We start from the raw sequence: 25806 nt of genomic DNA, 5'->3' as shown, positions 1-25806 counted from the left end.
TAGAAAACCTGTGCCACATCATTGGCTAGGACGAATGGTTCGTCTGCATATGCAAGATTGTTGAGATCCACTGTTGTCATTCCGTACTACGGGTCTTCCGTTACCCCGCCTCGTGTCATATTGACCCATTTGCACCGAAACAAAGGGACCTTCAAACCACGTCCATAGTCAAGTTCCCATATGTCCTGTATATAACCATAATATGTTTCCTTTCCCGTCTTGGTTGCTGCATCAAAGCGGACACCACCGTTTTGGTTCGTGCTCTTCTTATCTTGGGAGATCGTGTAAAATGTATTACCATTTATCTCATACCCTTTGAAAGTCATTATATTCAAAGATGATAACTAGGACAGCGAGTACATGTCATCTTCAATAGAGGCGTCATGCATGGTATGTGTTGGAAATATGCCCTAGAGGCAATAATAAATTAGTTATTATTATATTTCCTTGTTCATGATAATCGTTTATTATCCATGCTATAATTGTATTGATAGGAAACTCAGATACATGTGTGGATACATAGACAACACCATGTCCCTAGTAAGCCTCTAGTTGACTAGCTCGTTGATCAATAGATGGTCACGGTTTCCTGACCATGGACATTGGATGTCGTTGATAATGGGATCACATCATTAGGAGAATGATGTGATGGACAAGACCCAATCCTAAGCCTAGCACAAGATCATGTAGTTCGTATGCTAAAGCTTTTCTAATGTCAAGTATCATTTCCTTAGACCATGAGATTGTGCAACTCCCGGATACCGTAGGAGTGCTTTGGGTGTATCAAACATCACAACGTAACTGGGTGGCTATAAAGGTACACTACGGGTATCTCCGAAAGTGTCTGTTGGGTTGGCACGAATCGAGACTGGGATTTGTCACTCCGTGTAAACGGAGAGGTATCTCTGGGCCCACTCGGTAGGACATCATCATATGCGCAATGTGACCAAGGACTTGATCACGGGATGATGTGTTACGGAACGAGTAAAGAGACTTGCCGGTAACGAGATTGAACTAGGTATTGGATACCGACGATCGAATCTCGGGCAAGTAACATACCGATAGACAAAGGGAATTGTATACGGGATTGATTAAGTCCTTGACATCGTGGTTCATCCGATGAGATCATCGTGGAACATGTGGGAGCCAACATGGGTATCCAGATCCCGCTGTTGGTTATTGACCGGAGAACGTCTCGGTCATGTCTGCATGTCTCCCGAACCCGTAGGGTCTACACACTTAAGGTTCGGTAACGCTAGGGTTATAGAGATATTAGTATGCGGTAACCCGAAAGTTGTTCGGAGTCCCGGATGAGATCCCGGACGTCACGAGGAGTTCCGGAATGGTCCGGAGGTAAAGAATTATATATAGGAAGTGCTATTTCGGCCATCGGGACAAGTTTCGGGGTCACCGGTATTGTACCGGGACCATCGGAAGGGTCCCGGGGGTCCACCGGGTGGGGCCACCTGCCCCGGGGGGCCACATGGGCTGTATGGGGTGTGCCTTGGCCTATATGGGCCAAGGGCACCAGCCCCAAGAGGCCCATGCGCCAAGAGATGGGAAAAAGAGGAGAGTCCTAAAAGGGGAAGGCACCTCCGAGGTGCCTTGGGGAGGATGGACTCCTCCCCACCCTTGGCCGCACCCTTCCTTGGAGGAAGGGGCAAGGGCTGCGCCTCCCCCCTCTCCCTTGGCCCTATATATAGTGGGGAAAAGGAGGAGCAAACCAATCTAAGGCCTGGCGCCTCCCTCTCCCTCCCGTGACACATCTTCCTCCTCCCGCAGCGCTTAGCGAAGCCCTGTTGGAATCCCGCTACTTCCACCACGCCGTCGTGCTGTTGGATCTCCATCAACCTCTCCTCCCCCCTTGCTGGATCAAGAAGGAGGAGACGTCGCCGCTCCGTACGTGTGTTGAACGCGGAGGTGCCGTCCGTTCGGCGCTAGGATCATCGGTGATTTGAATCACGACGAGTACGACTCCATCAACCCCGTTCTCTTGAACGCTTCCGCGCGCGATCTACAAGGGTATGTAGATCCACTCCTCCCTTGTTGCTAGATGAATCCATAGATAGATCTTGGTGACACGTAGGAAAATTTTGAATTTCTGCTACGTTCCCCAACAGTGGCATCATGAGCTAGGTCTATGCGTAGTTTCTATGCACGAGTAGAACACAAAGTAGTTGTGGGCGTTGATTTTGTTCAATATGCTTGCCGTTACTAGTCTTATCTTGATTCGGCGGCATCGTGGGATGAAGCGGCCCGGACCGACCTTACACGTACTCTTACGTGAGACAGGTTCCACCGACTGACATGCACTAGTTGCATAAGGTGGCTAGCGGGTGTCTGTCTCTCCTACTTTAGTCGGATCGGATTCGATGAACAGGGTCCTTATGAAGGGTAAATAGCAATTGGCATATCACGTTGTGGTCTTTGCGTAGGTAAGAAACGTTCTTGCTAGAAACCCATAGCAGCCACGTAAAACATGCAACAACAATTAGAGGACGTCTAACTTGTTTTTGCAGGGTACGCTATGTGATGTGATATGGCCAAAAGGATGTGATGAATGATATATTTGATGTATGGGATTGATCATGTTCTTGTCAAAGGAATCACGACTTGCATGTCGATGGCGAGACAACTTCAAGAAGACACGATGATGGAGATCATGATGATGGAGATCATGGTGTCATACCGGTGACAAGATGATCATGGAGCCCCAAGATGGAGATCAAAGGAGCTATATGATATTGGCCATATCATGTCACTATTATTTGATTGCATGTGATGTTTATCATGTTTATACATCTTATTTGCTTAGAACGACGGTAGTAAATAAGATGATCCCTCATAACAATTTCAAGAAGTGTTCTCCCCTAACTGTGCACCGTTCCTAAAGTTCGTCGTTTCTAAGCACGCCATGATGATCGGGTGTGATGGATCCTTACGTTCACATACAACGAGTGTTGACGAGCCTAGCATGTACAGACATGGCCTCGGAACACATGCAAAACACTTAGGGTTAACTTGACGAGCCTAGCATGTACAGACATGGCCTCGGAACACAGAAGACCGAAAGGTCGAGCATGAGTCGTATAGAAGATACGATCAACATGAAGATGTTCACCGTCGTTGACTAGTCCGTCTCACGTGATGATCGGACACGGCCTAGTTGACTCGGATCATGTAATCACTTAGATGACTAGAGGGATGTCTATCTGAGTGGGAGTTCATAAGATGAACTTAATTATCCTGAACATAGTCAAAAGGATTTTGCAAATTATGTCGTAGCTCACGCTATAGTTCTACTGTTTAGATATGTTCCTAGAGAAAAATTAGTTGAAAGTTGATAGTAGCAATTATGCGGACTAGGTCCGTAAATCGAGGATTGTCCTCATTGCTTCATAGAAGGCTTATGTCCTTAATGCACCGCTCAGTGTGCTGAACCTCGAACGTCGTCTGTCGATGTTGCGAACATCTGACATACACGTTTTGATGACTACATGATAGTTCAGCTAAATGGTTTAGAATTGAAGCACCAAAGATGTTTTGAAACGTCGCGAAACATATGAGATGTTTTGAGGGCTGAAATTGGGATTTCAAGCTCGTGCCCACGTCAAGAGGTATAAGACCTCCGACGATTTTCTTAGCCTACAAAACTAAGGAGAAGAGCTTAATTGTTGAGCTTGTGCTCAGATTGTCTGAGTACAACAATCGCTTGAATCAAGTGGGAGTTGATCTTCCAGTTGAGATAATGATGTTTCTCCGAAGTCATTACCACCAAGCTGCTAGAGCTTCGTGATGAACTATAATATATCAGGGACATATATGATGATCCTTGAGATATTCGCGATGTTTGACACCACAAAAGTAGAAATCAAGAAGGAGCATCAATTGTTGATGGTTAGTGAAACCACTAGTTTCAAGAAGGGCAAGGGCAAGAAGGGATACTTCATGACACGGCAATTCAGCTACTGCTCTAGTGAAGAAACCCAAGGTTGAACCCAAAACCCGAGACTAAGTGCTTCTGTAATAAGGGGAATGGTCACTGAAGCAGAATTACCCTAGATACTAGGTAGATGAGAAGGCTGGCAAGGTCGATAGAAGTATATTGGATATACATTGTGTTGATGTGTACTTTACTAGTACTCCTAGTAGCACCAGGGTATTAGATACCGGTTCGGTTGCTAAGTGTTAGTAACTCGAAATAAAAGCTACGGAATAAACGGAGACTAGCTAAAGGTGAGCTGACGATATGTGTTGGAAGTGTTCTCAATGTTGATATGATCAAGCATCGCACGCTCCCTCTACCATCGAGATTGGTGTTTGCGTTGAGCATAGACATGATTGGATTATGTCTATCGCAATACGGTTATTCATTTAAGGAGAATAATGGTTACTCTGTTTATTTGAATAATACCTTCAATGGGCTTACACCTAAAATGAATGGTTTATTGAATCTCGATCGTAGTGATACACATGTTCATGCCAAAAGATAGTACCACCTACTTGTGGCACTGCCACGTAAGTCATATCGGGATAAAACGCATGAAGAAGATCCATGTTGATGGATCTTTGGGCTCACTCGTTTTTGAAAAGTTTGAGACATGCGAACCATGTCTATTGGTATGTATGCAAATGGACCGTTTGAACTCACTTGATTTTGAATCACTTGAGACATGCAAATCATGCCACATGGGCAAGATGACTGAAAGCCCCGGTTTCAGTAAAATGGAACAAGAAAGCAACTTGTTGGAAGTAATACATTTTTGATGTGTGCAGTCCAATGAGTGCTGAGGCATGTAGTGGATATCGTTATGTTCTTACTTCACAGATGATTTGAGTAGATGTTGAGTATATTTACTTGATGAATCACGAGTCTGAATTATTGAAAGGTTCAAGTAATTTCAGGGTGAAGTTGAAAGATCGTCGTGACAAGAGGATAAAATATCTATGATATGATCATAGAGATGAATATCTGAATTACGAGTTTGGCACAGAATTAAGACATTGTGGAAATTGTTTCACAACTAATACAGCCTGGAACACCATAGTGTGATGGTGTGTCCGAACATCATAACTGCACCCTATTGGATATGATGCATACCATGATGTCTCTTATCGAATTACCACGATAGTTTATGGGTTAGGCATTAAAGACAACCACATTCACTTAAAATGGGGCACCACGTAATTCCGATGAGATGACACCGTATGAACTATGGTTTAGAGAAACCGAAGCTGTCATTTCTTAAAAGTTTGGGGCTGCGACGCTTATGTGAAAAAGTTTCAGGCTGATAAGCTCGAACCCAAAGCGGATAAATGCATCTTCATAGGACACCCAAAACAGTTGGGTATACCTCCTGTCTCAGATCCGAAAGCAATAAAGGATTGTTTCTAGAATTGGGTCCTTTCTCGAGGAAAAGTTTCTCTCGAAAGAATTGAGTGGGAGGATGGTGGAGACTTGATGAGGTTATTGAACCGTCTCTTCAACTAGTGTGTGGCAGGGCACAGGAAGTTGTTCCTGTGGCACCTACACCAATTGAAGTGGAAGCTTATGATGGTGATCATGAAACTTCAGATCAAGTCACTATCAAACCTCGTAGGATGACAAGGATGCGTACTACTTCAGAGTGGTACATAATCCTGTCTTAGAAGTCATGTTGCTAGACAACAATGAACCTACGAGCTATGGAGAAGCGATGGTGGGCCTGGATTCCGATAAATGGCTCGAGGCCATAAAATCCGAGAGAGGATCCATGTATGAAAACAAAGTGTAGACTTTGGCAGAATGGCTCGATGGTCGTAAGGCTATTGAGTACAGATGGATTTTAAAAGGAAGACGGACAATGATGGTAAATGTCACCATTAAGAAAGCTCGACTTGTCGTTAAGATGTTTTCTGACAAGTTCAAGAAGTTGACTACGGTGAGATTTTCTCACTCGTAGCAATGCTAAGAGTCTGTTGGAATTGTATTAGCAATTACTGAATTGTTTATGAAATCTTGCAGATAGGATGTCAAAACATTGTTTCCTCGACGATTTTTGAGGAAAGGTTGTATGTGATACAACCGGAAGGTTTTGTCAATCCTGAAATATGCTAATAGGTATGCAAAGCTCCAGCAATCCTTCTAAGGACTGGAGTAAGCATCTCGGAGTTGGAATATATGCTTTGATAAGATGATCAAAGATTTTGGGTTTATACAAAGTTTATGAGAAACTTGTATTTCCAAAGAAGTGAGTGGGAGCACTATAGAATTTCTGATGAGTATATGTTGTTGACATACTATGGATCAGAAATGATGTAGGATTTCTGTAAAGCATATAGGGTTATTTGGAAAGTGTTTTCAATGGAAAACCTGGATTAAGCTACTTGAGCATTGAGCATCAAGATCTACAAGGATAGATCAAAACGCTTAATGGTACTTTCAAATGAGCACATACCTTGACATGATCTTGAAGGTGTTCAAGATGGATCAGTCAAAGAAGGAGTTCTTGCCTGAGTTGTAAGGTATGAAGTTAAGACTTAAAGCTCGACCACGGCAGAATAGAGAGAAAGGACGAAGGTCATCCCCTATGCTTAAGACATAGGCTCTACAGTATGCTATGCTGTGTACCGCACCTGAAGTGTGCCTTGCCATGAGTCATCAAGGGGTACAAGAGTGATCCATGAATGGATCATAGGACAGCGGTCAAAGTTATCCTTAGTAACTAGTGGACTAAGGAATTTTCTCGATTATGGAGGTGGTAAAAGAGTTCGTCGTAAAGGGTTACACCGATGCAAACTTTGACACTAATCCAGATTATTCTGAGTAGTAAACTGGATTCGTATAGTAGAACAGTTATTTGGAATAGCTTCAAATAGAACGTGGTAGCTGCATCTAGGAGATGACATAGAGATTTGTGAAGCACACACGGATCTGAAAGGTTCAGACCCGTTGACTAAAACCTCTCTCACAAGCAACATGATCAAACCCAGAACTCTTTGGGTGTTAGTCACATGGCGATGTGACCTTGAGTGTTAATCACATATCGATGTGAACTAGATTATTGACTCTAGTGCAAGTGGGAGACTGTTGGAAATATGCCCTAGAGGCAATAATAAATTAGTTATTATTATATTTCCTTGTTCATGATAATCGTTTATTATCCATGCTATAATTGTATTGATAGGAAACTCAGATACATGTGTGGATACATAGACAACACCATGTCCCTAGTAAGCCTCTAGTTGACTAGCTCGTTGATCAATAGATGGTCACGGTTTCCTGACCATGGACATTGGATGTCGTTGATAACGGGATCACATCATTAGGAGAATGATGTGATGGACAAGACCCAATCCTAAGCCTAGCACAAGATCATGTAGTTCGTATGCTAAAGCTTTTCTAATGTCAAGTATCATTTCCTTAGACCATGAGATTGTGCAACTCCCGGATACCGTAGGAGTGCTTTGGGTGTATCAAACGTCACAACATAACTGGGTGGCTATAAAGGTACACTACGGGTATCTCCGAAAGTGTCTGTTGGGTTGGCACGAATCGAGACTGGGATTTGTCACTCCGTGTAAACGGAGAGGTATCTTTGGGCCCACTCGGTAGGACATCATCATATGCGCAATGTGACCAAGGAGTTGATCACGGGATGATGTGTTACGGAACGAGTAAAGAGACTTGCCGGTAACGAGATTGAACTAGGTATTGGATACCGACGATCGAATCTCGGGCAAGTAATATACCGATAGACAAAGGGAATTGTATACGGGATTGATTAAGTCCTTGACATCGTGGTTCATCCGATGAGATCATCGTGGAACATGTGGGAGCCAACATGGGTATCCAGATCCCGCTGTTGGTTATTGACCGGAGAACGTCTCGGTCATGTCTGCATGTCTCCCGAACCCGTAGGGTCTACACACTTAAGGTTCGGTGACGCTAGGGTTATAGAGATATTAGTATGCGGTAAACCGAAAGTTGTTCGGAGTCCCGGATGAGATCCCGGACGTCACGAGGAGTTCCGGAATGGTCCGGAGGTAAAGAATTATATATAGGAAGTGCTATTTCGGCCATCGGGACAAGTTTCGAGGTCACCGGTATTGTACCGGGACCATCGGAAGGGTCCCGGGGGTCCACCGGGTGGGGCCACCTGCCCCGGGGGGCCACATGGGCTGTATGGGGTGTGCCTTGGCCTATATGGGCCAAGGGCACCAGCCCCAAGAGGCCCATGCGCCAAGAGATGGGAAAAAGAGGAGAGTCCTAAAAGGGGAAGGCACCTCCGAGGTGCCTTGGGGAGGATGGACTCCTCCCCACCCTTGGCCGCACCCTTCCTTGGAGGAAGGGGCAAGGGCTGCGCCTCCCCCCTCTCCCTTGGCCCTATATATAGTGGGGAAAAGGAGGAGCAAACCAATCTAAGGCCTGGCGCCTCCCTCTCCCTCCCGTGACACATCTTCCTCCTCCCGCAGCGCTTAGCGAAGCCCTGTTGGAATCCCGCTACTTCCACCACGCCGTCGTGCTGTTGGATCTCCATCAACCTCTCCTCCCCCCTTGCCGCTGCTCCGTACGTGTGTTGAACGTGGAGGTGCCGTCCGTTCGGCGCTAGGATCATCGGTGATTTGAATCACGACGAGTACGACTCCATCAACCCCGTTCTCTTGAACGCTTCCGCGCGCAATCTACAAGGGTATGTAGATCCACTCCTCCCTCGTTGCTAGATGAATCCATAGATAGATCTTGGTGACACGTAGGAAAATTTTGAATTTCTGCTACGTTCCCCAACAGTATGTGTTTGCAACCAGCCGGTGAAACTCCTGATTTGTTCACGTGTAATCCAGTCATCAAACCGCTCCGGGTGTTTGGAGCGTAGAAAATTCTTGTGTTCGTCCATATACGAAGCCACCAAGGCGGAATTCTGTAGAACTGTGTAGTGTGCTTCAGTGAGAGAATGTCCGTCCATACATGTTATTTGATCCCCTCCTAGCGTGCCTTTTCCATCCAGTCTTCCCTTATGCCGCGATTCAAGAACACCAATCGGCTTAAGGTCAGGAATAAAGTCAATATAAAACTCAATGACCTCCTCATTTTCATGGCCCTTGGAGATGCTTCCTTCTGGCCTAGCACGGTTATGAACATATTTCTTTAAGACTCCCATGAACCTCTCAAAGGGGAACATATTGTGTAGAAATACAGGACCCAAAATGTTAATCTCTTCGCATAGGTGAACTAGGACGTGCGTCATGATGTTGAAGAAGGATGGTGGGAACACCAACTCGAAACTGACAAGACATTGCACCAAATCATTCTCTAACCTTGGTATGAGTTTTGGATCGATTACCTTCTGAGAGATTGCATTGAGGAATGCACATAGCTTCATAATGGCTAATCAAACATTTTCTGGTAGAAGACCCCTCAATGCAACTGGAAGCAGTTGTGTCATAATCACGTGGCAGTCATGAGACTTTACTGGAACTTTTTCTCTGCCATGTTTATTATTCCCTTTATATTCGACGAGAAGCTAGACGGTACCTTAATACTGAGCAGGCATTCAAAAAAGATTTGCTTCTCTTCTTTGGTAAGAGCGTAGCTGGCATGACCTTGATGTATTCCGTCTTTTCCGTGCATACGTTGCTGGTCCTCCTGTGCCTCAGGTGTATCTTTTGTCTTCCCATACATGCCCAAGAAGCCGAGCAGGGTCACGCAAAGATTCTTCGTCACGTGCATCACGTCGATTGTGAAGCGTACCTCTAGGTCTTTCCAATAGGGCAGGTCCCAAAATATAGATTTCTTCTTCCACATGGGTGCGCGTCCGTCAGCATCATTCAGAACAGGTTTTCCGCCAGGACCCTTTCCAAAGACTACCTTCAAATCCTTAACCATATCATGTACATCAGCACCAGTACGGTGGCGAGGCTTCATCCGGTGATCCGCCTCACCTTTGAAATGCTTGCCTTTCTTTCTTACGGCATGCATGCTCGGAAGAAATCGACGATGTCCCAGGTACACATTATTCTTACAATTAGCCAAATATATACTGTCGGTATTGTCCAAACAGTGCGTGCATGCACGGTATCCCTTGTTTATCTGTCCTGAAAGGTTACTGAGAGCAGGCCAATCATTGATGGTCACGAACAGCAACGCCTTTAGGTTAAATTCTTCCCCCATGTGCTCATCCCACGCACGTACACATGTTCCATTCCACAGCTGTAAGAGTTCTTCAACTAATGGCCTTAGGTACACATCAATATCGTTGCCGGGTTGCTTAGGGCCTTGGATGAGCACTGGCATCATAATGAACTTCCGCTTCATGCACAACCAAGGAGGAAGGTTATACAAACATAGAGTCACAGGCCAGGTGCTATGGTTGCTGCTCTGCTCCCCAAAAGGATTAATGCTATCTGCACTTAGACCAAACCATATGTTCCTTGCGTCATCTGCAAACTCGTTCCCGTACTTTCTCTCGATTTTTCTCCACTGCGACCCGTCAGCGGGTACTCTCAACTTTCCGTCTTTCTTACGGTCTTCTCTGTTCCATCACATCGCCTTGGCACGCTCTTTGTTTTGGAACAAACGTTTCAACCGTGGTATTATAGGAGCATACCACATCACCTTGGCAGGAATATTCTTCATGGGCCGCTCGCCCTCGACATCACCAGGGTCATCGCGGCTGATCTTATAGCGCAATGCACCACATACCGGGCAAGCGTTCAAATCCTCGTACTCACCGCGGTAGAGGATGCAATCATTAGGGAATGCATGTATCTTCTGCACCTCTAACCCTAGAGGGCAGACAGCCTTCTTTGCTTTGTACATACTCTCGGGCAATTCGTTGTTCTTTGGAAGCATATTCTTTATCATTACCAGCAACTTTCCAAATCTCTTGTTAGATACACCATTCTCTGCCTTCCATTGTAGCAATTCTAGTGTGGTGACCAGCTTTTTCTTGTCACCTACGCAATTCGGGTACAACATTTTTTTTGATCCTCTAACATGCGCTGCAACTTCTTCTTCTCCAAATCACTTGCGCAGTTTCTCTTTGCATCGGCAATGGCCCGACCTAGATCATCAACGGGCTCATCTGATGGCTCTTCTTCAGCTTCTTCCCGCATTGCCGGCTCAGCTTCTTCCCGCATTACCGGCTCAACTTCTTCCCCCATTGTTGTATCATCGTATTCAGGGAACACATGGCAAGGATAGTTGTCGTCGTCCTCTTCTTCTTCATTGTCTTCCATCATAACCCCTCTTTCTCCGTGCTTGGTCCAAACATTATAGTGGGGCATGAAACTGGACTTAAACAGGTGGACGTGAATGGTTCTTGACTTAGAGTAATTTAGATCATTCTTACAGCCAGCACATGGACAAGGCATAAAACCATCCGCCCACTTGTTTGCCTCAGCCGCCAGCAGAAAAGTTTGCACGCCATTAATGAACTCAGGAGAGCATCAGTCATCGTACATCCATTGTCGGCTCATCTTCATTACACAACACCGAAAAAGACCAAATTAATACAAGTTCATACAACACTTAAATGCAACAAACAAATAACTCTCTAGCTAAAGAATTTAAATGCAACAACAAATGCGATCAAGATCGCAACTAAGGTAACAATTGATCCAACAGCATAATGATACCAAGCCTCACTATGAATGGCATATTTTCTAATATTTCTAATCTTCAAGCGTATTTTCTCCATCTTAATCTTGTGACCATCGACGACACGGCAACATGCAACTCCAATGCCATCTTCTCCCCCTCAATTCTTTTCAATTTTTCCTTCAAATCCTCGTTTTCTCTTTCAACAAAATTTAACCTCTCGACAATAGGCTCGGTTGGAATTTCAGGTTCAACTACCTCCTACATACAAATATCTATGTCAACTTGATGGGCATAATTTGTCATAAACACGAAATGCAACAAATAGTTTTAAAAAAGAATATACCACATCCGAATCATAACCCGGACGAGGGCCGACGGGGACGGATATCAAAACCATGGCACTATGTATAACAAACAATGTATGGGTAAGATAATTATACGAGTAACTATATATCCAAATCACACAATCATCAATTTTTTATATAAAACATTCATGAACAAGAGGCTCACCACAAGGTGGTGCCGGCGAAGGGACGTTGCGGGCGATCGTCGGTGGTTACGACGGAGATTTAGAAGGCACTAAGTAAACCACACCTACATATGCAAACTAAGTGTTATTTTTGACCTCAAATTGCATTAAAATCAAATACTAGCACATATATATAATTCCTCCCAAATTACTAAACTCACAAATCAATCACTATATAAAGCATTGCAAGATCTTATCTAGCAATGAGAGATGAAAGGACAAAGTTGCTAACCTTTGTGATCATTTGAATGGATGGGGGCCTTCAAATCTTGACAAATTTTGGGCAAAATGTGTGATGAGCTTGAGAGGAAGGGGGAAAGAACAGAGAGGAGAGAGTAAAGGGGAAGAACAGAGCGAGCACGGGTGGACGAAGGGTTTATGTGTAGGATGACCTTTAGTACCGGTTCGTGATACGAACTGGTACTAAAGGTGCTGGAGGGGCCCCAGACTGACAACATCCTGCCACCACTCACTTTAGTACCGGTTTGTGGCACGAACCGGTGCTAAAGGTTCGCCACGAACCGGTACTAATGATGTCCGCCCGCCTAGCCGTTGGAACCGGCACTAATGGACACATTAGTGCCGACTCAAATTCAAACCGGCACTAATGTGCTTCACATTTGACCCTTTTTCTACTAGTGTTCTCATCCTCGCCCCGCTCCGACGAGCTCCGACGACCGCGTCTGTCCTGCCGCGTCCGCCCTCCCGCCCCGCTCTGACGAGCTCTCAGCTCCGACGACCGCGTCCCCTCAACCGAGGTTCTTCCCTGCGACCCCTGTGACCACTCCAGTACAGAGCAGGTTATCCTCTGTCCGTCCCTTGTGCGTCCTCTATATATGTATATTTCGAAACTGAAAATTGTGCTTGCTTGTTAGTTTAGTACTGAAAATTAGCCATGTCATTGGATTGTTACTTCAATATTGAAAATAGTGCTGGAAAAATTTCTGGTTGTGTGTTTCTTTACCCTATATTGTCTCCATTGTATGCATTAATCTGAGTTTTGATTGATGTGTTTATTGTCTTATTTTACAGAATTCCTGCTGATAAGTGTGCTATGCAATTGTGAGTGTTGTGCATTTGCGAGTGTTCTGCAATGGGAGAAATTGACAAGGGGATGCCTCAAATTGGCATGAGGTTTAGAAAACCGGATGAAGCTTGGCTATTTTGGGTTGCATATGGAGGCCGTGTTGGGTTTGATGTGAGGAAGAGAAACAAACATGTAAGCAAGATGGATGGTCAAGTGACTACATGCAAATTTGTTTGTTCCAATGAGGGTATAAGAAAGAAAGGGATAACAATCGATCATGAGCCAAAGCGTGTTAGAGCTAAAATAAGAACAAATTGCAAAATGCGCATGATTATATCACTCGATCGAGTAGCAATGAATTACGAAGTCACAGATCTTGTGTTGGAACACAATCATTACCTTCAATTGCCACAAACATGTCACTTGATGGCATCATAAAGGAAGATTTTGGAACTACAAGCTTTTGAAATAGAAGCTGCCGAGGATTCTGGAATCATTCCCAAAGCTGCACATGAGATTGCTTGTCGTCGAGTTGGTGGACCATTTAATCTCGCCTACACTTGTCGTGATCAAAAGAATTATTTGCGAAGCAAGCATCAAAGAGAGTTGGCTTTTGGTCAAGCCGGTAGTATGTTGAAGTATTTTCATGACAAAATGATTGAGAACCCATCTTTCCAATATTCTTTGCAGTTGGATTGTGAGGAAGATATAGCCAACATATTCTGGGCTGATGCTAAAATGGTTCTTGATTATTCACACTTTGGTGATGTTGTCACATTTGATACAACATTAGGCACAAATAAAGAATATAGGCCATTTGGTGTTTTTATTGGACTCAATCAGTTTAGAGAAACCACCATTTTTGGTGCAGCCTTGCTATTTGATGAAACATGTGACTCATTTACATGGCTTTTTGAGACTTTTCTAGCTACACATAATGGGAGGCAACCTTGAACTATTTGTACGGATCAAGATGCGGCAATGGGCAAAGCTATAGAGAAAGTCTTCACGGAATCATATCATGGATTGTGCACCTTTCATATAATGCAAAATGCTATTAAGCATATATGTCCATTGAAGGGTGAAGAAAAAGATGAAGAGGAGGGTGAAGGCAACGGTCAAGATGAAGATGAAGAGTCTCATATTCTCATAGATTTTGGTGAATGCATGTATGGCTATGAGGACAAAGTAGAGTTTGAAGAGGCATTTAACAATATAAGTAAAGTGCACAAGCAAACTTGGTTAGATAGTATGTACAAGTTGAAAGAAAAATGGGCTGAATGTTATATGAGAGATGTGTTCAGTTTGGGAGTGAGAAGTACACAACTTAGTGAGAGCTTCAACAATTCATTGAAAAACCATTTGAAATCAGATTTTCATATTGTTCGGTTCTTGATGCATTTTGAGAGGACAGTGGAGGTAAAAAGAATAATGGAATTGCAATCTTAATTTGATCAAAGGAAGAAGTTGCCAAGAATCTTGATGCACACACCTATGTTGGTGCTAGCAAGAAAAGAATACACTCCATTATCTTTGAATATTTTCAAAGTGAATATGAGAGATCCATGGCTGCATGCGCTAGAGTGTTGGATGGAAATAACAAATTTGGGGTTGCTATTGGGATTTTGCATGGTGATTTAGAAAGGAGGAGCGCATAGTGATTGGTGATCCTTTGACCAAAACAGCTTCATGTAGTTGTGGAATGTTCAATCGGACAGGAATATTGCGTGGACATGGTCTCAAAGTTCTTGACTTGATGAATATAAAGACATTACCAACACATTATGTCTTAAAGAGATGGACTAGAGAAGCACACAATGGAAGCATACAAGATAGACAAGGAAGGAATGTGGTAGAGAATCCAAAGTTTGAAGCTCAACTTTGGTACAGGGGTGTGTATCACAAGTTTCACACTATGGCAGCTAAAGTAGCCAACTCTCTTGAGTGTGGTTTGATATTAGAAGATGCACTTGATTGCGTTGGTCCACAACTAGAGGAGAAACTCAATGCAACTACAGATGCTACGAACAAGCCATGTGATGACCTAGAAAATGTTGACCCAAATGTCACCACTAGGGAAAACCTTATACACAGAATCTTAGCAGCAGCGCGGCTTAAAAACAAATGCCACTGCTAATTAGCAGTAGCGAGCTTCAAAAAAGAGCGCTACTAATGACTAAGTAGCAGTAGCGCTCTAGGTGAAAGAGTGCTTCTACTATAATTGCCACGGTGTTGCCCCCGGGCTAGATATAGTAGTAGCGCCCTTCCCATGGACGCGCTACTGCTAAAGAACTTAGTAGCAGCGGTTTTCTTCAAAACACGCTACTGCTAAGTATCACCGCAACTAATTAAGTTTAGTCCCATACTGCTAAGCGAACAAGGTGTTTACCACCTTAAATATGCTACTTCTCAACCTATCTCGAGCACTTGGTCTTCATTGAACTATATGTGTATGATTTGTGGTTGCAATATGAATCCTCGCCTGTACCTATACAGGTACAGAGAGGATTCATGTTGACTATTTAGATTATACACAAAAAGATCAATGATGACCAATGTATATTTTTGATATAACTGCTTCCATTAGCAGTAGTGGGTTTCACTGAAGCGCGCTATAGATAAGTTAGCTATAGCGCGTTTTCCATATGAGCGATACTGCTAGTTCGAGTTAACCACCCCCCAGCTCAAAATTTCGCTAAGTCCTCCTTCCCCCCCGGCCTGTTCCCCTACTCCTGTCGCCACCGCCCGAGCCCGAGCGCGCCTGCCCTCACCGCCGCCGCCCGAGCCCGCCCTCAACCTCACCGCCGCCGCCCGCCGCCGCTCTCGACCACACTCTCACCGCCCTCGACCTCACCGCCACCGCCCTTGACTGAGCCCGCCGCCCAAGACCGCCGCCTCCCGACCCGAGCCCGCCCTCGCCGCCCCTCCATCGCCGAGCACCTCCCCGCCATCGTCTCTCCCTCTGTAAGCCCCCACCCCCTCTCTCTTTGCTTAGTTAGTAGATGATTTTAGTAGTAGTATATGTTAATCTAGGGTTCATAGATAATGATTTTTAGAAGTAGTGGCTATTAATTACTAGTAGTGATGGTAAACTAGTTGTATAATTAGCAGTAGTAGATGTTAATTAGTAGTAGATGTAGTAGTTAGATGCTAATTAGTAGTACTAGATGTACTAGTTTCTTTCTATTTATAGTAAGTTTATATTTAGTAAGAACGAGTTGAATTAATAGAACTAGTTTAGTTTTAGTTGAACTAGTTAAGTTTTAGTTGAACTAGTATAGTAAGTAAATTAATAACTAGTTGAACTACTTTATTTTTAGAAAGAACTAGTTTTTTTATTTTTATACTAAATTTATATTTAGTAAGAACTAGTTGAATTAATAGAACTAGTTGAACATGTCATATTTGTTGTTATTTTTTAGTTTAAGCAATTATTTCATGTTTTGGTTACACCTTCGAGTGGCCTATATTTTGCCGGAGTGTTGATTAATTTCCGTTTTGGCAAATTTCAGACGCTCGATATGTCCTTTTTTTAGCAAAGGTCATGCCAGAGTTTTCTATGAATTTAGGCATGACTTGTGCTAGAATATGTACAAGTTTAATCTTTGAATTATGAACGTTGGAAATGTCGTACTCGGACGACGACAGTCTCCCGGGGGAGTGCAGCTGGTGCCACGATGACCGAGGTATGTGCGACAGGTTCGTTGAGCTGGATGAAGATCGGCACTTCAGCATTAAGCTCGAGGAGACCTTCGATGTTGAAACGGTACGCAACAACGACAAGTGTATTTTTTCATAATTAAGCATGACTTCAACTATTTCAACATCTAATTTTCATCTTTTACAATTCGACTAGCTTATCCCATGCCATGCAAGACGCTATGTCTTGGAGAGGATGGGTTTTGAATACCATGAAAATTATGAAACAAAGAAAATACACGTAAGGACCCATCATGATATCGATTTTGAAGTAAATCTGTACAATTCTCAGAGCGTAACCCATTTTGGTTGCGAAAATTGGGAAGCACTTTGCAAAATGTATGGTTTTATGAGGGTATGATTGTCACCATGGATCTTGGTAATCCTGACATCGAGCAAGACAATATGGACATCTGAGTCCTTGTTGATACGCTTCCGATTCTACCGCAATGTGAGTTTCTCAAACATACTTATTAACTAATTTATATTGTTTATTTCAAAATAGTTGACAGCTTATTTCCATTGACAGCTTATTTTGAATCTTCAAAGAATGTGCAGAAGATGGTAGACAAAACCCACTACACTGATGGCTCCAAATTAACTTATAAGGAGAAAAGTCATCTGATTGCTTATTGTACTTTTCTTGAGAATTACAATACCTATTATCGAACTCCTCCAAATTATGGTGAATACGTGCCACTAGTGCACGTGTTGAACCACGTTAAATTCTATGGAGATACCCTGGTAAGATTTTTTACTATTACGACATCCGTGCATCTTTTGCATACTCCTAAAACTAGTACATCATTGCTAACTACGAAGTTATTACTATGTCTTTCAATAGGAAATCCCGATGGATTGTGTGACTCATCTGATGTATCAGAATGGTCGCCTTGCAGTTATGAACATACAGCCAGGTGAATCTAAGGAGCTCACCTGTGCATATCGGATTTCTAAAAGCGGTGAACACATGCTAATCAAAGAATGGAAAAATGTTTGGACATTCGCAAGGAGGTTCTTGGAAGTAACATTAAGCGAAAGGCAAGAATTGGAGACAGGATAATCTCCATTCTCCATAATGGAGAGTCAGGGGCTATCTTGTATTTTGCTATTTTACCTTAGAGAATATAGTAGGTCCTAAGAGAATGTAGTAGGTCCTATGAGGTACAATATGTTTTTTATGTGATACAATGTGTTAGAGTTGATGATGTGAGGAGTACTTGTGATTACGACTAGTGACCAATAATATGATGATGATATTTATTATATCATTGGGTGAAAGAACCGCGGATTAGTTTCAAGTGGATGTCCATCCACTTGAAACTAGTCTACCGGTTCTTTCACCCCGCGATGTAATAACTCATTATGATGTAAAAACAATTTCTAAATTTCTGTTGTATGAAAACTTATGTAAAGGTGTACGAATACAACATGAAATTAAAAAAAAATACGAAATAATAGTAGCAGCGCGGGCAGGGAGAAGCGCTACTACTAATTACCAGTAGCGCTCCTCCGGGAACTCGCTACTACTAAGTCGATTTAGCAGTAGCGTGGGAGGAGGCACGCTACTGCTACACGTTAGCTTTAGCGGCGTATCAATAGCGCATAACCCTGCGCTACTGATAGGTCTAAAACCTGCGCTGCTGCTAGACTTTTCCCTAGTAGTGTGTGCAACTAACTAGTGAGTTTCTTAGTGCCGCAAAGCTCAAGAAAAAAGAGGTTCAATCAAAAAACTTGAGGATAAAGAGAGGTTGGCTTGATAAGTTACACATGGGGAAGCGCAAACTAACTAAAGGTGCCTCGTCCAAAAAAAAACAGCAAAGGTATGTTCCCATCTATACATAATATATTGTTACCACTCATTCCTAGACTAAAAACTGGAATTTTCATGGTAGCAACAAAAGAAAAATGATGGCACATGGTCTCAAGTAAGAGTGGAGAAGGATAATGTTGTACAGCCTCAAGCAAATGTCAGGTACACACAACTGTTGATGGCTCCCCCTGGTGGTGTTTATGATGAAGATCTGTTCTAACATGTACAAGCTTGTTAGATAGTATTTTGGACATTTTGACTAGTATTTTGAACAAAGATGACAATAGTATTTTGGATTTTGGGGGCTGACTATAGTCTTTCATGGCCTAAGTGTGCCAGTAGATTGGCCTAATTTATGTACTTCAAGGATTATGTAAGAACAGATTGTTGTTGCCAAATTTGAGTTACTAATGCTCAAAGATTGTACATTGTTCAATTCATTTTGATTTTATTTTCTAATTGATTGTCTAATGAATGCCTCAGTTCAACTCTTCTTCAGTTCATTTTCGGTACTAAATTCTGCAGATTAAACACTTTATTGATGCTGTCCCTATTTTCATTTTACTGAATTTTGTATCCTGGAGTTGTCCAATGCTAACTGCTAAATGAGTTTGCTGTTCGTGTGTAGTATAGACATGTCCTCGCTGCTTCTGTCCAGGGCGCCCGTGGTAGTCCGAGCGGGCGGGCGGACGGGCCTCAGAACGTGCGGAGGCAGCCGCCAGAGGGTAGGCGGATGGAGCAGCCAGAGGTGGGCGGCCGTCGAGGTCGTTTCCTCATGTCCTGGAGGAGCAGCCGGAGCAGCTCGTCTCCTTTCCCCTCAGCGACGGGACCAGCAGCTCGCCTCGCGTCATCGCGCGTGGAACTGAGGAAGGGGATGCCAGCGAACCATGGACGGCGGCGGCGGACGGCCATCTCTTCCGTCGGCAGCGGCGGCGGGTGCCTCCGCCACGGACGAACCTCGGGAGACGCGGGTGATTCGGGAGCTCCTCCGCTCGATGGGGCTCGGCGAGGGCGAGTACGAGCCGCGCGTCGTGCATCGCGTGCGTGAGAAAGTAAAAGGATCGAGCGGACTGGTCCAATTTTAGGTTGACTCGCTGCAGTCCGTCAGATGGGGAGCGGATGGTGGATTGTGGGCCTGAGGGCACAGCGTGCCCTGCCTTGAGCGTGCCCTGCCTCAGTCCACCGCACGCGGCGCCCCCACCCTGCTCCCAACTGCCGCCCCCCGTCTCTAACCACCGACGACGCCCCAGATGCGCCGCCACCACGCGCCGGCCAGCTCCACGCCATACCGTGCCGCGCGCCCTCCGCCCCAACCACCTCTGTCGCCTCCACACTATTCCCGAGCACCGCCCCCTGCCGCCGGGCCCCTGCTCCCGAGCGCCACCGCCCGCCGCCGGGACACTACTCTGGAGCATCGCCCAGGGCCCATGCCCCCATCCCCGACTCTCACCAGGCCCCTTAGCTTCACCGCCCAGGCAACATCGCTGCCCCCGGGCGATGCCCAGGGCCCCGCACCGCTGACAGCCGTCGCCCTGGATCTCCTCTCCCAACCTTCGCCGGGGCCGCCTCCTCTACCAATCGCCGCCGTGGTATCACCGGCGACCCTCCCCTGTTGTCGTTTCCCTCCTCCCTTCTTAATTCCTCACCCACCGGTTGGGCTCTGCTTGGATTTTGGCCGCGGGATCCGTCCGTCCCTACACCACGTGGGTTTTGATGACTGCAGACAAGTGAGATTGATGGCAACCGACGTCAACCACCGGTGCACTCGCCATGCCCAGTCACCTTTGTACTCTCTCGGCTTCGACGACAGCTCGGGTAACTAGTGCTCGTAGCCAGTGTCTGAAGTTCAGCTGTATGTTTAGGTGCAAAAAACTGATGTTTTGGTTAGTTGGTTTTAATTTCACAGTCTTCTTCCAAGTTTATATTTCCAAAAATGCATCAACGCTGTGGAGAGTTAATTGTTTTTGTGTACTTGTATCAAGCCTTGTGTTTAATGGAGAGAGATAGAGACATTTGTGGCCGATGAGAGCACTAACCGGCTTTTCTCTTGAAGATTTCACCTCCGATCAGTGCTCCATGCTCCCCACCGGCGCACCCCGTCGCCGTCCACCGAGCCACCTCGCCACCACTTGCAGAAGGAGGAGGCCTCGGACTGAAGCTAGAGGAGGACTCGACCTGCATCTACAGATGGGTGGCGGCGGGAGGTTACTTCTTTGGGCTGTCTTCGACAGGTCGGAGCATTGCTGTCCATCTACGCTCCCGCGTGCCCGTTCTCCCATCAATATCTATTTTTGCTCTCTTGCGTGTGAAACCAATATTTCCTCTACCAATTGATACTCTAATTGTCTTGTGAACATTTCAGAGTACGTCAATGAATGGATGGTTTCTGAAGATTTCCAACTTGAAGGGCTCACCTTTTATACACATGAATGCACAGTGCATACGCCACGCTTCATTATGCTATGGATGCTTGTCTTACCCAACCTCTGGATAACATGTAGCGACAATATTCAGAAATACATTTGATAACCAATGGAATATTTCTGCTCTCTAATGGCTCGTTGTTTGGCTTTGGTTTTGTCAACAGTGGTGTATCGGAGAGCCCATCCTACCTTCTTGCAGTGGTCCACCCCGGTCACCACAATCAGCGATGTGGATCGGCCGCCGCTGTCCCGAGCAGGGAACCTCACAAACCACGCCCCAACCGTCCGCGCGCGTCAATGGGTCGCTGCCCCATTCCTCCATCTGCCTGATGATGCTACCAGGCAGAGGCTCCCCCACCACCGCGCAGACTACTACCGGTGCAGCTTCACTGTCGCACCATGGCGTTCATCGACGCCTCCTCTGGCCATTCAAGTCCCGTGGAGGTTCACAACTACAGGGCCCCCAAAATCCTACTCTTGCCATGCTCAGACGAGGAAGGTTTCGGCCTCATACTTCTGATTTCATACTTGATACATCTCCAACGTATCTATAATTTTTGATTGCTTCATGCTATATTATCTACTGTTTTAGACTATATTAGGCTTTATTTTCCATTTTTATATTATTTCTGGGACTAACCTATTAACCGGAGGCTCAGCCCAGAATTGCTGGTTTTTTGCCTATTTCAGTGTTTCGAAGAAACAGAATATCAAACGGAGTCCAAACAGAATGAAACCTTCGGGAACGTGATTTTCTCATCGAATGTGATCCAGGAGAATTGGACCCTACGCCAAGGCATCGGAGAGGCGGTCACGAGGGTGGGGGATGCCCCCCGCCCTAGGGCGCGCCCCCTGCCTCGTGGGCCCCTCGGTGCTCCTCCGACGTACTTGTTCCTCCTATATATACCTACGTACCCCCAAACAAACAGAAGAGTGGCCAAAAACCTAATTCCACCGCCGCAACTTTCTGTATTCACGAGATCCCATCTTGGGGCCTGTTCCGGAGCTCCGTTTGAGAGGGCCGTCATCACGGAGGACTTGTACATCATCATAGCCTCTCTGATGAAGTGTGAGTAGTTTACCTCAGACCTTCGGGTCCATAGCTAGTATCTCGATGGCTTCTTCTCTCTTTTTGGATCTCAATACAAAGTTCTCCCCCTCTTTTGTGGAGATCTATTCGATATAATCTTCTTTTTGCTGTGTGTTTGTTGAGACCCATAAATTGTGGGTTTATGATCAAGTCTATCTATGGATAATAATTGAATCTTCTCTGAATTCTTTTATGTATAATTGGTTATCTTTGCAAGTCTCTTCGAATTATCCGTTTGATTTGGCCAACTAGATTGGTAGTTCTTGCCATGGTAGAAGTGCTTAGCTTTGGGTTCGATCTTGCAATGTCCTTTCCCAGTGACAGAAGGGGCAGCAAGACACGTATTGCATCGTTGCCATCGAGGATAACAAGATGGGGTTTATTTCATATTGCATGAATTTATCTCTCTACATCATGTCATCTTGCTTAAGGCGTTACTCTGTTTTTAACTTAGCACTCTAGATGCATGCCGGATAGTGGTCGATGAGTGGAGCAATAATAGTAGATGCAGAATCGTTTCGGTCTACTTGTCACGGACGTGATGCCTATATACATGATCATGCCTAGATATTCTCATAACTATGCTCAATTCTATCAATTGCTCATCAGTAATTTGTTCACCCACTATAGAATACTTATACTCTTGAGAGAAGCCACTAGTGAAACCTATGGCCCCCGGTTCTATTCTCATCATATTAATCTCCATCACTTTAATATTGCTTTGCTTTTTTTACTTTGCTTTTACTTTTTACTTTGCATCTCTATACCAAAAATAGCAAAAATATTATATCTATCAGATCTCACTCTCGTAAGTGACCGTGAAGGGATTGACAACCCCTAATCGCGTTGGTTGCGAGTAGCTATCGTTTTGTGCAGGTACGAGGGACTTGACCGTGGTCTCCTACTGGATTGATACCTTGGTTCTCAAAAACTGAGGGAAATACTTACGCTACTTCGCTGCATCATCCCTTCCTCTTTGGTGAAAACCAACGCAAGCTCAAGACGTAGCAAGAAGGATTTCTGGCGCCGTTGCCGGGGAGTCTACGCAAAAAGTCAACATACCAAGTACCCATCACAATCCCTATCTCTCGCATTACATTATTTGCCATTTGCCTCTCGTTTTCCTCTCCCCCACTTCACCCTTGCCGTTTTATTCGCCCTCTCTCCCTCTCTATCCTCCCTCTCTATTTACCTCTTTTGCCCGCTTGAATTTTGTTTGCTCGTGTGTTGGATTGCTTGTTTGTCGCGATGGCTCAAGATACTACCAAATTGTGTGACTTCACCAATACCAATAGTAATGATTTCCTTAGCACTCCGATTGCTCCTCTTGCCGATACTGAATCTTGTGAAATCAATACTCCTTTGTTGAATCTTGTTATGAAAGATCAATTCGCCGGCCTTCCTAGTGAAGATGCCGCTACTCATCTGAATACCTTCGTTGATTTATGTGATATGCAAAAAAAAGGATGTCGATAATGATGTCATTAAATTGAAGCTATTTCCTTTTTCGCTTAGATATCATGCTAAAGCTTGGTTTTCGTCTTTGCCTAATAATAGTATTGATTCTTGGAACAAGTGCAAAGGTGCTTTTATCTCTAAGTATTTCCCTCCCGCTAAGATCATCTCTCTTAGAAACGATATTATGAATTTTAGGCAACTTGATCATGAACATGTTGCACAAGCTTGGGAGTGAATGAAATTAATGATACGTAATTGCCCTACTCATGGTTTGAATTTGTGGATGATTATACAAAAATTTTATGCCGGATTGAATTTTGCTTCTAGAAATCTTTTAGATTCGGCCGCGGGAGGCACTTTTATGGAAATCACTTTAGGAGATGCTACTAAACTACTAGATAATATTATGGTTAATTATTCTCAATGGCATACTGAAAGATCTTCTAATAAAAAAGTGCATGCGATAGAAGAAATCAATGTTTTGAGTGGAGAGATGGATGAACTTATGAAATTATTTGCTACTAAGAGTGTTTGTTCTGATCGTAATGATATGCCTTTGTCTACTTTGATTGAGAATAACAATGAATCTATGGATGTGAATTTTGTTGGTAGGAATAATTTTGGTAACAACACTTATAGAGGGAATTTTAATCCTAGGCCATATCCTAGTAATCCTTCTAATAACTATGTGAATTCCTACAACAACTCTTATGGAAATTATAATAAGATGCCCTCTGAATTTGAGAATAGTGTTAAAGAGTTTATGAATTCACAAAAGAATTTTAATGCTTTGCTTGAAGAGAAATTGCTTAAAGTTGATGATTTGGCTAGAAACGTTGATAGAATTTCTCTTGAGATTGATTCTTTAAAGCTTAGATCTATTCCTCCTAAGCACGATATCAATGAGTCTCTCAAAGCCATGAGAATTTCCATTGATGAGTGCAAGGAAAGAACCGCTGGGATGCGTCCTTCCAAAGATGCCTTTATTAAAGCGTGTTCTTCCAATTCCTATGAAAATCAAGACGAAGATCTAAAAGTTATTGATGTGTCCCCTATTAAATCTTTATTTTGCAATATGAATCTTGTTGAAACTGAATATGATCTTCCTTTACCAAGAAGGCATTCTAAAAATTCAGATTATTTAGATCTTTAATATGAAATTGATGAAAGTGGGATTGAAAGAAATAAAAATCTAGATGTTGCTAAACCCACTATATTGGATTTCAAGGAATTTAATTATGAAAGTTGATCTTTAATTGATTGTATTTCCTTGTTGCAATCCGTGCTAAATTCTCCACATGCTTATAGTCAAAATAAAGCCTTCACCGAACATATTGTTGATGCCTTGATGCAATCTTATGAAGAAAAACTTGAGTTGAAAGTTTCTATCCCTAGAAAACTCTATGATGAGTGGGAACCAACTATTAAAATTAAAATTAAAGATCATGAGTTTTATGCTTTGTGTGATTTGGTTGCTAGTGTCTCTACTATTTCCAAGACTTTGTGTGATATGCTTGATTTCCGTAATTTTGATGATTGCTCTCTAAACTTGCATCTTGCGGATTCCACTATTAAGAAACCTATGGGAAGGATTAATGATGTTCTTATTGTTGCAGATAGAAATTATGTGCCCGTAGATTTCATTGTTCTTGATATATATTGCAATCCTTCTTGCCCTATTATTCTTGGTAGACCTTTCCTTAGAACGGTTGGTGCGATTATTGATATGAAGGAAGGGAATATTAGATTTCAATTTCCATTAAAAAAGGGCATGGAACACTTTCAAGAAAGAAAATAAAATTACCATATGAAACTATCATGAGAGCCACTTATGGATTGCCTACCAAAGATGGCAATACCTAGATCTATCCTCGCTTTTATGCCTAGCTAGGGGCGTTAAACGATAGCGCTTGTTGGGAGGCAACCCAATTTTATTTTTATTCCTTGCTTTTTGCTCCTGTTTAGTAGTAAATAAATTATTTAGCCTCTATTTTGATTGTGTTTTTTGTGTTTAATTAGTGTTTGTGCCAAGTAGAACCGTTGGGAAGACTTGGGGGAAGTCTTGTTGAACTTGCTGTAAAAAACAGAAACTTTAGCGCTCACGAGAACTGCTGTAATTTTTATTTGAAGAGTGCTACTTAGTTAATTATTTTTGAAGATGATTAATAGATAAATTCCTCACGTCC

At 43.8% G+C, this 25806-nt stretch overlaps 2 protein-coding genes across 2 annotated transcripts; both read left to right on the top strand.

The window, feature by feature from the left end:
- The first annotated feature begins 14824 nt into the window (after window positions 1–14824).
- On the top strand, window positions 14825–18845 carry LOC147972876 (uncharacterized). The gene is made up of 3 exons (XM_087523812.1): window positions 14825–15202; window positions 18502–18659; window positions 18732–18845. Exons 1-3 carry the CDS (start codon window positions 14840–14842, stop codon window positions 18766–18768), a joined length of 558 nt encoding a protein of 185 aa, XP_087379938.1. The 5' UTR covers window positions 14825–14839; the 3' UTR covers window positions 18769–18845.
- A 419-nt stretch (window positions 18846–19264) lies between these two features.
- Window positions 19265–22348, top strand: LOC125507358 (uncharacterized). Its single transcript, XM_087521725.1, has 4 exons — window positions 19265–20464; window positions 20703–20880; window positions 21012–21146; window positions 21237–22348. Exons 1-4 carry the CDS (start codon window positions 20420–20422, stop codon window positions 21590–21592), a joined length of 714 nt encoding a protein of 237 aa, XP_087377851.1. The 5' UTR covers window positions 19265–20419; the 3' UTR covers window positions 21593–22348.
- The last annotated feature ends 3458 nt before the right edge of the window (window positions 22349–25806 follow it).

The sequence above is a fragment of the Triticum urartu genome, chromosome 5A (genome assembly GCF_056163025.1).
Source record: "Triticum urartu cultivar PI428250 chromosome 5A, HENAU_Tu73, whole genome shotgun sequence".
In the NCBI taxonomy this organism is placed as follows: Eukaryota; Viridiplantae; Streptophyta; class Magnoliopsida; order Poales; family Poaceae; genus Triticum; species Triticum urartu.
Note: the sequence above shows the minus strand (reverse complement) of the source record. Positions and strands in the feature narration are given on the sequence as shown.